The following is a 13,601-nucleotide window of genomic DNA, read 5'->3' as shown; positions in this document are numbered from 1 at the left end:
AAGAAGGAGGTTCTCAATTCGTCGGAATCTTTTTTTTTTTTTTTTATGTATGTTCCCCGATTACTCAAAAACGCCTGGACCGATTTCGAAAATTCTTTTTTTGTTTGAAAGGGTATACTTCAAAGTTGGTCCCATTTCAATTTGGTGAAGATCTGATGAACATCTTCGAAGATAGATACTGGAACTCCTCAACGGATAAGAGTAAATTGCTCGCGATCAGTGTAATAGCTTAGTAAACAGTAGATTTTTAACCAGTCATAGCATAATTTCATGGGGCCACTAAAAATTGTGAAATAAAATTTTTTTACAAAAAAAATAAAAACCGACTTCGTTACATAAACACTAAAAATTGAAAAATAATTTAATTTATTACCGAATATATTATGTATACAAGAGTTAATATAGTTCCATAATAATATTTTTTGGGGTCGGTGCCAATGAGGTGCCATTGTGGAGTCCCATAAAAATATGAAGTCTAGACGATTCGCGCAGCTAAAGCTAATTGGCACCGGCACCAAAAAGTATTATTATGGAACTATATTAACTCTTGTATACATAATATATTCGGTAATAAATTAAATTATTTTTCAATTTTTAGTGTTTATGTAACGAAGTCGGTTTTTATTTTTTTTTGTAAAATTTTTTAACTCAATCTACGGGACATACCATACCTAGTACCATAGATAAAAAAGTGTTTTTACTTTTTTCATTAATGGTGTTTTAAAAAAAATACCTATATACTTCGACGCCTATTACAATATTGTACGCAATAGTTTGATCATGCAATATTGCTATTCTTATTTCTTATTTTGTTAAATGCGCTTATGGGCTCTACGCTACGACAAGTCTCTGCCGTCGTATTCAAAGAGTAAATGTATGTCGTATTCGTCGTATTGCTCATTTCGCAAGGTCTTAAGCCCTTTCCATTAATCACAATAATATTATTATACTTAGTAGGGAATTTCTACGGATAATCCGTGGGCTCCTAGATCCTATCCCAGGGCTCAAACTACTCAAATAGGGATGAGTAGTCTTTACATTATATCGATCTTGATAACAAGAACCAACCAATACATATGATTTTATTTGTTCCCACCTTTTATAAAGAACACTAACACACAAACTCATGATCTGGATAAGGTGTTATTGAGGTATAGGATAGTTACTTATTTAATGTAACGTTAGTATAATAATTATTATTAAGTAGGAACAAATAAAAAGGTTTACGTTCTATCGACAACAAGCAGTAAGCACATGTTGCATCACTACAGCCTCATTAGTCCAGTACGGAGACTTCGTGCAAGGGACCTACACGTCCGCGTCGCCGCGTCGATTCTACACAGAGATCTCATGTAAGTACATACTTTATTTATATGGCCACCGGCGCGGAAGAATCGGGAACAAATAACAATAGGTAGGCATTTTTAGGCATCGAAAGCGTTCGCGAATTCCAAATTCAAATATTGTGCTTCCGTACAGAAAACCATTCAATGCATCGTATTTGTTTATGCGTATAATTTTCAATAATTCTTTTCAACTGCTTAGAATAGAATAGTTAGGCTTACTTTAATGCCGAGTTGTCATTATTATATTAGAGGCAGTAAGAGGCGCTAAATGGCCTTAACCTGACCGGTACAAGGTAGATATTAGATAATATTATTATGTAGGTATGTATAATGAGCTGGAGGGTAGGTACCTACCTACTGGTGTTTTTAGTTAGTCATTCAATAAAATGACGTTGGACGCTTTACTCTGTCAACAACTTACTTGAGTAAAAAACAATAGTATAGTAACTTAATTTATCAAGTTTAATATTTAAAAAATATAGTTTCGACTTTCGAGCTTTGTAATTAAGGTGGGTGGGTTTTTTTACGCCTGATTTTATGACGTTCGCACTTCGCGCCTCTAGTAATGTGTGACATCCACAACATCTCTGCGTAATGCGTATTACTTTCTGTGAATGTTAAATCTATCGATTTAAAAGTTGGGATTGAAAGGCACCTTCAAGATTCAAGATTCGTTATTTGCAGAAACGTTTTTTACAATGAGAATCCAAGCGAAGGTTTTCATGCATCTCTCAAAACGCCTGCTTCGTTCAGAATGTACCTAATTGAATGCAAATTGCAAACATATTAGAAAGAACCGTTTTTTGGGGTTCTATACCCGAAAGGTGCCAACGGGACCCCATTGTACTAAGCGTCCGCTGTTCATCCGTCTGTCTGTCTCTTAGCGGGCTGTGACTTATTAACCGTAGCAAATGGATAGAGAGTTGAAATTTTCAGTACCTATGTGTTTCTATTACTTACCGTTATAACAACATAATATATAAAAAAATCAAAATAGCCGCTATGTAAATTAAAAAAAAGAGTTCCTACTCAATCTTGTACGGTGATACGGAACCCTTCGTGTGCAAGGTTGACTCGCACTTGACCTGTTTTCTTATGATATACATAGTACGCGACAGGTCGAGATGGCAATCGGGGTGGGGACGCCCTGCACACCCGCACAGCCCCCGCGTTGACCCAGTGCGGGATAGCGCGGATGACGCACTGGGTGTGCGGGGCGTCCCCCGCCTTATACCCTGATTGCCATCTTGATCTGTCGCGTACTATACGTACGTCTACGAGTTTCAATAATAATATTATTGTTACAATTTTTTGCTCGTGACTATACATTATAATAATAGGTAGGTAACTATAGGTATAAAGCATAGGTATTATGCGCTGAATATAAAATGTCTCTACACGGTAGGTACCTGACTGTGACTACCTAGCCTACCTATATTGCAGACTGCCGTCCGGTGAAGTAAACAAACTAAGTAGGTAGAGGTATATATGAAATGGAAAATTTGAATTAAATATATTTTTAGTAGTTTTAAGATTAACGCATGTTATTTAAATGATGAGAAAGCTTGGGAATGAGTTGCCAAGCAGCTTTGATGGTTTTGTAAAGTGGTGACAATAAAACAGAATACCCGGCGGAGTTCGTTTGGAACCCTCGAATTAATATTGTACCTATTGCAAATTCAACAATTGACCACCAGAAAGTGTAGGTACTTAAATAAATAATACCCAATCTGAATAAATGTTTTTTTTTTTAATTGAAAATATTACAATAAAACTTAAAGATAGCCTCATCTAATTACTATACAAATCATGCCCGCGTGGAATGGTGCCAAGAATACTGGCTGCATTTCCGCGCTGGACAGCCAGGCTGATCCGTTGCGCAAAAAATGAACCAGCCCTTCTGTCACCAGATGAGGCTATTAATCGCGGTGAAATGTCTAAATGATGTAGAATAGAAAGAATAGAATAGAAATACATTTATTGGTTGATCCAACACACGATAAACACAAAAATTTACAAAAAGCTAATCCAACAAATAGGACCTAGTGTCTACAATGTGTCGTGCCAACGAAAAGGCCCGAACTCAGCTGAATGTTGTGGATACACGATATATTGTAAAATTAAAAAAAAAAATTAAAAAAAATTATAACCACAGCGCTGGTATTCTGTTCGGGCCCAAACGAGGGAAGTCCTGGTTATTAGTATTATGTACCTACTTAAAATTAAACTAAAAATAAAATAATAAAAATAAGTGAAAAATCTGTTCTTTAATTATATGTTACTGATAGATTAATCAAATGAAACTTTAAAAAAATGTATAAATGATAAATGTATAAATGATTTGACTTTGAACCTTGATAAGAATTCACGTGCTCGAACCACTAGGCCACTACGGTCTACGGCCACGGTAAACAAAACCGGCTAAGTGCCAGTCAGACTCGCGCACTGAGTTTTCCGTACTACAATCGTATTTTATCGACATTTTGCACGATAAATCAAAAACTATTATGCATAAAAATCTGTTTTAGAATGTACAGGCAAAGCCCTTTCATATGATATCCCACTTGGCATAGTTATCTTACTTTGAAAATTGAAAATAAGTACCTACCTACTATTATAGTGAACTACCTACATAGTACATACCTAATACCTATGCACAAAACCCGCTTTTCTTCATACATACATTCGATTATCCGGATTTTCGATTATCCGAATCCGTAACGACAACAATAATTAGTCCGGTTAATCGAGTTTCCACTGTATGTCTAAAAATAAATAAAAACCTGTTTGAGAATGAAAAAGTAAAGCCCTCTCATATGATACCCCACTTGGCATAGTAATCTTACTTAGGTACCTACTTACTTTGAAAATTGAAAATGCAAATTATTATTTGTTCATGAACACTTTTTAATTTTTTTCTTATGATGTAACAACAAATTCACGGTTTTCGGATTTTCCCCCTCGTGCCTACCATGATAGACCTACCTTGCTGCCAAATTTCATGATTAAAGGTCAACGGGAAGCACCCTATAGATTTCTTGACAGACAGACAAAATGATCCTATAAGAGTTCATTTTTTCCTTTTGAGGTACGGAACCCTAAAAATGTAATATTATGCTTAGATACGTAAGATAGGTAACAAACAGGATTAACTAGTATCTGTATAAAGCTATTGTAACCACTAACCAGTTAGTAGAAAACACAGCAGAGTTCATCTTATTGTAACAAACCTGTGCAGTGGAGCCTTAGGACAAGGCTAAAAATACATACGCGCCTTATATGGATCACAGTTTAGCAATCGTACAGTTGAGCTACGCCTTTGACGACGTACTATTGAATATAGAGTACTAGATCATTACCTGTGACTTCGTTTGCGTGGATTATATTTTTCAAAAATCTCGTGGGAACTCTTTGATTTTCTGGAATAAAAAATAGCATAATATTATGTCCGTTTCGGGGATGCCATATCTCTTCGTCTAAGGGCGCTTGTGCACTCATCCGTATTCAGTTCGTATCCGTGATTCTTCGAAGTGGCCGAATCCGTGATTTCAAGGATGAGTGCACAAACGCCCTAACTCGGTAAGTGGATGGGCTATGAAAAGGTTTTCAAACGAGCTGGCGGGTCACCTGATGTTAAGTGATTACCGCCGCCCATGAACATTTGCAGCACCAGAGGAATCGCTGATGCGTAGCCGGCCTTTTAGGAATCTGTTGGTCCGCCCCTTTAATAACCCCATGTTGTAATCTAGCGGGAACACCGCCGATGGGAGTTGGTTCCACAGTTTGCATGTGCGTGGAAAGAAGTATCTGGCACAGCGGACGGTCGAAGTGCACCAGACACCCAGGTGGTGAGGGTGAAATAAAACACAGACAGACTCACTAATATTAGTATGGATAGACTACGCATTATTCACTAAGAAGCAAAACCTATCGTCCAATGTCACACCTATAGAAGAGACATAAAATTATAGTTCTGTGTCCACGCAACTTACGCGCAATCTTCGCTCTCAAGCTAACTAGTAAATTGATACGAAACGCGGGTCAATGATGGCACTGCCATATTATGTTAGTGTTCGCTCTGTATCTAGCTGATCAACTGTACGATTGCTAAGCTGTGGACACTGTAAGAATGTCAGAATGTGCAGCGTGCATGCACATTTGTAATGACTTAGGAGAAGGAAAACGTTTTATTATTTTTTATTTATATTTTTTTATTTAGGTAGGCCTACACATTTTTTTAGGGTTCCGTACCCGAAGGTTGCTAACGGGACCCTTTACTAAGCCTCCGTTGACCGTCCTTCCGTCGGTCTGTATATATCAGCGGACTGTATCTCATGAACCGTAATAAGTAGATTTGAAATTTTCACACAATATATTATGTATTTTTATTGGCGTCATAACGACATAATATAAGTAGTAAAAAATTAAAATGGCTGCCATGAAAATTTAAAAACAAAAAAAAATATTAAAAACCGACTTCCAAAGCCAGCGATAGACCAGCCGGATTGAAAACCATCTCATTTTTGGAAGTCGGTTAGAAAGTGTTATTTTTTGTAAGATGTACCACGGAACGGACCTACGGAACCCTTCGTGTGCGCGAGTCCGATTCGCCTTGACCGGTTTTTTTTTTGTTCATTTTATATGTAAGTATTTTTTAAAGAATACTAGCCAATTATTAAGCGTGAAGCTTGTGCTAGGAGTAGGTACGACAATAGTGCAACGGGTAGGGTTTGAACCGGCGACCTTTCGGATTTCAGTCCGCACATTTAACCGTTGAGCTATTGAGGCTAAATATGTGAATGCAACGTGATACTCGCATCGCGACGTAGGTAATGATGCACATAGCGATTGAATGTAAAAATTATAATGATTCACTGGCGATTAACTTGAATTGAATCATGTAAAGCCATCATTAAAATACAAGTAACGAGTCATTGTTGTGGGCTTGCCTTCCCTCATCTGCGGGTCAGGTCATTTCCGTTGCAGATAGATATTAGACTAGCTTATGCTCGCGACTTCGTCCGCGTGGACTACTGCACAAATTCAAAAGATGTAGGTTTTTAAAAGCCCGTGGGAACTCTTTGATTTTACGGGATGAAAGAAGGCAGGGCATGCCTGTCGTAGAGGCGATGGCTTGGAGCCGGAAAGTCCTTGAGTGGAGACCGCGTATAAGCAAGCGTAGTCTGGGACGCCCTCCAGCAAGATGATATAAAGAGGCTGGCGGGAAGTGTCTGGATGAGGAAGACTGAGGACCGGGAGTGGTGGCGCTCTTTAGGGAAGGCCTAGGTCCAACAGTGGACGTCCGCAGGCTGATGATGTTGATGCAAAATATCACGTTGATCGCGTGCACCCCTCACACCTCCTTATCCTATCGAAGAAAGATTATTCCAAATTCAAACTTATCATAGTAACTTTTCTGAACGCTGTAGTAATACCTACTGTGCAGAAAAGAAATTCCATTACTTTTCTGGACAGTAATAATACTGTCCGGGATGTTTAACTTTCGAACCGATCTACAGGGTATGAAACAAATGTGCACATTTCATATCATTTTTTAGAAAATATAATTTCGTCAAAAGCATAATAGGCAGCAACTAAAAACACTCATCGATCATTGCGACGACGACGACGCTTAGTTATCGTTCCTCCTAATCCTGAATAAACAATTTGGGAGCAATATTGATAATAGTGGAGCCCTAATAAAGTGGACAAGTTTCAGTTTCAATGCAAAATTATTGTCATTATCATCATCATGATCAACCCATAGTCACTACCGAGCATAGGTCTCCTCTCAGGCTGAGATCTATAGAGCGCATTTTGACTATGTTAAAACGAGACAGATTTTATGTGAGAGATATAGCTGTCTCGTTTTAACACTGTCTTAAGTCTAAGCAAAGTCAGAGTTCGCTCTATAGATTTCACCCTCAGAATAAAAAGGGTTTATGCCATAGTTCACCCCGCTGCCAGTGCGGATTGGCAGACTTCACACATCTTTGAGAACATTATGGAGAACTCTCGCGTATGAATCTTCTGGTCTTCCGGTCCTTATCCCACGCTATGTTGAGTCGACACAACATACATTTTCTTCTTCTTCCACTTGCTTCCGTCATCCCTCAACGCATTATCCATATAGCGCCATATACTTACACGCATAATATCGTCTTTCACACAATCCATTCATATTTTCGTTGGTCCTGAACAGCTTTTAAATAGTGAGTAGTAGATAATACTTTTAAAATATTAGATGGCGCTAGTAGAAACCTGAATGACGCTAATCTTCCATACGTTTTGAAAGCACAATAAGTAACTACCTACCTACCTGTTATTATTATTTATTATTTAGTCCTCATATATTTTATCAATTTGTAGAGCAAATTTTTACGTTTTATTATTGGTATAATTTAGTAAATGTCATTATACTAATCAACTTTAATATGGAAGTTTCTGGAAAATTCTGGCGGGAAACGGCCGCGGCGGTCAGCGCCAGCGGACGTCGGCCATTACTGCATTGTCCCGCCATTCTGTCGGATTGCGCGTAATGTTATTGTGAGACGTTTTTATTCTATTTCGTTGTAGACCACTTTTGTTGTTTTATAGGTCGGCACAAATAAAAGAATTTTGAGTGTTTTTTACCGTGCCTTGATAAAATTGTAATTAAAAAGACCATTAAGTATACCTACCTTACCTACCTGTAGGTACTTACTTCACAATAATTTCTACAGACGAAGGTACTTATCACTATTTCACTCTTGTTCCGCTCTATATACACCGCTAGGTAGGTGTCTACATTCTTTTAAATTAAAGTTTAATTTGGACTCTAAATTAAACTTCTTTAGAGGACCAAAATGTGTCTGATTCTCTTGTAGGTACACAAAATCTCTGTGCTCTAAACTAAACTAAAATGACAAATGTTGCTTGCGGAAAAGGATAGCACTAGATTTAGTCCTGTTAATTTAGTTTAGTTTAGAGATTGTTATTCGTTAAACGCTCTTCGAAAGATGAGGTTTGGACGACGCGACGGTCACTACCACTACTACTACAATGAAAGGAAGTTAAAATAACTAGCTTTGCTAGCTAGTTTAGTGTAATGAGTGTGCTCTTTTTAAATCGCGCTGCAGCACTAGATCTAGCGCTCTGCAAATTGTATAATGTAATGTAAAGTGTAAACAGCTGGCATACAAGGACAAACAACAAACAACAAACATATGACGGTCGTGAAACTGTTGTCGTCAACAAAGTAATGAATTTTGTGTACGTTATCATATCTATTAACAGCTATGCCTAATGCCATCGTCGAGGATTTACAGTATCTACTACTTGGCACCCATAGTCATAGGTATACATATAAAATCGCTGAGCGTAGCAAAATTGAATTTATTTTGCCAAATATGCATACAACTCACGGGCAATGACTCCTAGCTCGCGGGTAAAATTTTCATCCTACCTAATTAGCGTAAGTAATGCAAGGAGAAAGAAATAAAAACCAGCCAAGTGCAAGTCAGGCTCGTGCAACGAAGGTTCCGTACTACAGTCGTATTTTTTCAACATTTTGCATGATAATTCAAAAATTATGATGCATAAAAATATGTTTTAGAATGTACAAGTAAAGCCCTTTCATATGATACCCCATTTGGTACAGTAATCTTAGTTTGAAAGTTGAAAATAGCAATATTTGTTCATGAACACATTTTAATTTGTTTCTTGTGATGGAACCACCAATTCAAGGTTTTCAGATTTTTCCCCTTATGTCAGCTATAAGACCTACCTTCCTGCCAAATCTCATGATTCTAGGTCAACGGGAAGTACCGTACTTTGCGAGTCAGGTTCTCATATAAAAATTCCGATTTTCCAGATATAATTCAGAGATGGGCGAGGCAGTGAATTGAAGAGTTCACCGACACATGAAAATGGCGCGCCTTACTGCACTAGTCCTCTGCCTTTTCGCATCCCACTCCTGCTACGGATTCAACGGAGACAACTTCGAGCTCGAATGCCCCGATGAGTGCGACTGCCACTATTTCCGCATCAACTGGGTGACAGATTGTTCAGAGAGCAACCTGACCGTAGTGCCCTATGACGAGCTCAGTCTCAGCGTATACGTTCTGGATTTGAATGGCAACAACATAACGAGCCTCCAGCCTTTCCCGAGTGATATAAAGATGAGGCGGTTGCAAATAGCGAACAATAGACTGACGAGGGTGGAGAGGGACGCCTTCCGGGGGCTGGAGTACTTGATTGATGTGGACCTGTCCAGCAACAATATAAGCTATGTCGATCCGGAAGCATTCTTGTAAGTAGTATCGATTAGTTTCCCTTCCTACCTATCTTTACTTTCATTGTATGTTTATGTTTACTAGCGACCCGCCCCGGCTTCGCATGGGTGGCAATGTAGATACTTATGTAGTGTCACTTCCATACTAATATTTTTACGTTTTGCTGCGCGGAATATTTGTTAATTTTCGATGGAAGCTTGATTCCTTCTGACATTTTGTTCAAATATCGTCATAATTCAACAAATTAACAAAAACCGATATCAAACTATACCTATAAACCTTCCTCTTGAATCACTCTATCTATTGGTGAAAACCGCATTGAAATCCGTTGCGTAGTTTCAAAGATCTACGCGTTCATACATACAGACAGCGGGAACTTTATTTTATACTATGTAGAGATACCGGTGTGTGGAAAGTTTTCGTTTAGCTTGCCTAATTGGATTTCCGTAGTTTCATTCCTAGGTATAGGTACTTAGTGTTTAGAACCTATACTTAGATTCAACGGTTACCAGCCTAATTGGATTTCCGTAGTTTTATTTCTAGGTAATATATTTAAACCTAGAAACTATTGATTCAATGATTAGCCGCTTTTAGATTAGGTAGTTACTTTCTAAGTACTTGCGTCTATTAGTAAGCCTCCGCTGTCCACTGTCCGTCCATCTGTCTGTCTGTCTGTCAGCGAGCTTTATCTCATGTACCGTAATAGGTAGAGTTGAAATTTTCAGTGTGTATTTCTACTCTGAGAGGAGACCCGTGCTCAGTAGTGGGCCGGTAATGGGTTCATCATGATGATGCTGTGTATTTCTATTTCCGCTATAACAAAAAAAAAATCAAAATGGTACGGAACCCATCGTGTGCAAGTCCGACTCGCACTTGACCGCTTTGTTTAATCGATATACATTTGAGGTTAGGTAAAAGGTCAGGTTAATAGAAGATTTTTCTATTGAACGTTGATTGTGGTTTTTTCCCACGTTGCATTGTTCGCCGGTTCTGTCGCTCATACAATAGCTGAGACCACAGAGTAGGTAGATTCCTCCGACATCAATGGCTGTGACGACGAAATTGAAGCAATTGCTTCAGACTTGATGCCGACAAGTGACAATTGCGGCGCGCGATGCCAATATTAGATAATGGTCCGCTAAAGAATGCAAATTGAATTACCGCGACCGCTTAGACAAGGTACACAGTTTATGCGCACGATTCGGCGATATAGATTTTGCTTTTGAATTCGTCGTTTAGGCAATTTGAGACTACTGTTTTCATAACGATTTCTTCTCATTTCAGGGACTCACATGGACTACTAAACGTGGAACTTCAAGATAACCCACTCGATGTCGTCGAAGGACCGTTCCTCGTGTCCGGCACGCTACAATTCCTGGATATCAGCAACTGCCACATATCGACCATTAATCATCAGTTCTTTGAAAACGTCACATCATTGACAACTTTAGACCTATCAAATAATCCGCTCAGAGCCCTGGAAAGCGGAGTCTTTGATACGTTGACCAGTCTCGAAACTTTGAAACTTAACGACTGCAAGCTGTCTACAGTCCCAGAAAATCTTTTTTCTGCTCTAGTGAACTTGAAAAACTTGGAACTTGCCGGAAATTATTTAATGAATTCAAACTGGCCCGAAGTATTAGGCACACTAACCAGGCTCGAATATCTCAATTTGAGAAAATCTGGCCTAGTGTCACTTTCTGAGGACACATTTTCGAATTGCACAAATCTTGTTACGCTCATTCTAGCCGAAAACGAATTACGTGACATGGATGTCGCTGCAACGTTAGGCAACAGCGTCAATCATTTGGAATTACTAGATTTATCAAACTGTAAAATTCAAGGTCCAATTGCAGGTGATGCATTTGCGAATTCTTCGAGATTAAAGAGTCTATACTTGTCCGGAAACCCCTTATTTGCGCCGGATTTAGAAGAAGCTTTAGCGCCACTTCCGAAGCTAGAAAGGCTATTCCTGAGTAATTGCGGTCTACGTAATTTACCGGATAGTTTCAATGTTTTCGAAAACCTTCTCGAATTAGATATTTCACACAATCCTTTAGTGAACGTGTTTACAAAATTGCTTGCTCCTCTTGAAAAAATAGAGTATCTCAACATGGGCTACAGTAATCTATCTTACGTAGGACCAGACACATTTGCACATATGTCATCGCTGAAGAGATTAGTGCTCTCGGGTAACGATCTTCTATCCTTGGAAGCTGGTCTTTTTGGAAACCTTACACAACTGACAACTTTGGAATTAGAATTCTGTGGCCTAAAGCGACCACTTAATGCGAATGCCTTTTTCAAGAATCTAACATACACTGACTTAAGAGAAATTAGGCTCGGTGGGAATCCCCTTGTGATTCCTTCAGCTGGTCCTTTATTCCCAAAACAGTTATCTCAAATGACTGTGCTGGACTTAGGCAATTGTAATATTACATCGCTTAATCCGGACTCATTTAAGAACACCGAAAATTTGACTGAATTAAATTTGGCTGGCAATCAATTAAAATCTGGAGATGGAAGTTTAGCGTTCTTGGAAATACTACAACAACTGGAAAAGATCAATTTGAGCAACAACAATTTGACGACAATAGATCCGGAGTTCTTCGTCAATAATCCAAAACTGCATTCGATTAACTTAATCGGCAATCCATTCATATGCGACTGCAAGATCGCTGAAATGTGGGACTGGGCGAACATGATCAAAGGTGATTTGGACGTTCTCACCGGAGCCAAGAGTGCTGAGAAAGATATCGTAGTGAAGGGAAATAAGAAGAAAAAGAACCTTTACTGCCGTTACAATGAAGCTCAACTTCGAAACATGACTCTGACATCTACCAAAAGTGTTCCGGGTCGAAGACCTTTTGTGAAGCCTAGAGAGTTGACATACGCGAACAGGACGTGGGCCAAATATGTGAGGGAGTCAGGGTGTGAGCCGGTGGTTAAAATATTAAGGCCAGTAGCCCTAATCGCGGATTTATTCCACAAAACGAATTCCGATTTTGCGCCCTCGGCAGCGTTTATAATGGCTATCATAGCTTTAGCTTTCGGCATAACTACGGTTATAATGACATTCAGATTGCTCCGAAAGAAACAATTCATTTCGGAAATTAATACAGAAAGTCACAGGAAGCAGAGATAATAAAAAGTTTGAGAACAAAGTAACCAAGTTGTAAATTGTAATAGCTGTTGTAATTGTAATTCTACGAGGACAATCATCGGGAAATCTCTTTCGATTGTCTGTTTATAAGTGTCGGTTTTAATATTAAAATTAAATAATTTATCATTATAAAAATATTTAGGCATTATTTTTTTGTAAATTCGTTGATTATTTTAAGTAGTAGATCTATTTAGAGAAGGATTCAATAAACACTAGCGTGATTTTTAAATAGGTATGCCTTAGATGTGCCTATGTGAATACTGTGAGTACCTAGGTATTGTTTTTACGCATTTCTTTTTAATTTAGTTATGTTGTTTTTAAAAGTTTTGTACACAAGAACTTTTAAATATCTCGGCAATTCTGCTGATCTATTTGATATAACGTAAAATAATATTAAGTTATAAACGTATTATTACTATCGTAAATCAGGTGTCTACAAATTTAGTAAGTAGATAGGTACCTAATTCTCTCTAGAAATTTAATGTGAAGCTGAAATAGTGAGTTAAATGTAGATATTTATGTATTTTACTAGTCAAGTTAATAAACAAAAATCGTTACGTAGTTTATTTAATTTATCTTTTTGTGATACGCTTCAGCATATCACAAAAAGATTGAAAATTAAATTAGGATATGCAATGAATGCTATCCTAATTTTACCTTACAGTATTTAATGAAATAATAAATTTTGTATTAAAATTATGTGTTTTATTCATTTTAACGAATTTAATAACTATTAAACCCAGTAGGTGCCTACTAACTACATAAAGCACTTTATAAAAGAACATGTTTGGGCTAGCGAAACGGAACTATGCAAGTGCT

General features: G+C 38.0%; 1 protein-coding gene across 1 annotated transcript; it reads left to right on the top strand.

The window, feature by feature from the left end:
* The first annotated feature begins 1,229 nt into the window (after positions 1-1,229).
* Positions 1,230-13,478, top strand: LOC117988035 (insulin-like growth factor-binding protein complex acid labile subunit). Its single transcript, XM_034975132.2, has 3 exons — positions 1,230-1,352; positions 9,199-9,636; positions 10,904-13,478. The coding sequence occupies exons 2-3, from the start codon at positions 9,248-9,250 to the stop codon at positions 12,762-12,764; spliced, it is 2,250 nt and encodes a 749-aa protein (XP_034831023.1). The 5' UTR covers positions 1,230-1,352; positions 9,199-9,247; the 3' UTR covers positions 12,765-13,478.
* Positions 13,479-13,601: the final 123 nt, after the last annotated feature.

Source organism: Maniola hyperantus, chromosome 2 (assembly GCF_902806685.2).
Source record: "Maniola hyperantus chromosome 2, iAphHyp1.2, whole genome shotgun sequence".
Taxonomy (NCBI): Eukaryota; Metazoa; Arthropoda; class Insecta; order Lepidoptera; family Nymphalidae; genus Maniola; species Maniola hyperantus.
This window is presented reverse-complemented; position numbering and strand designations above follow the sequence as displayed.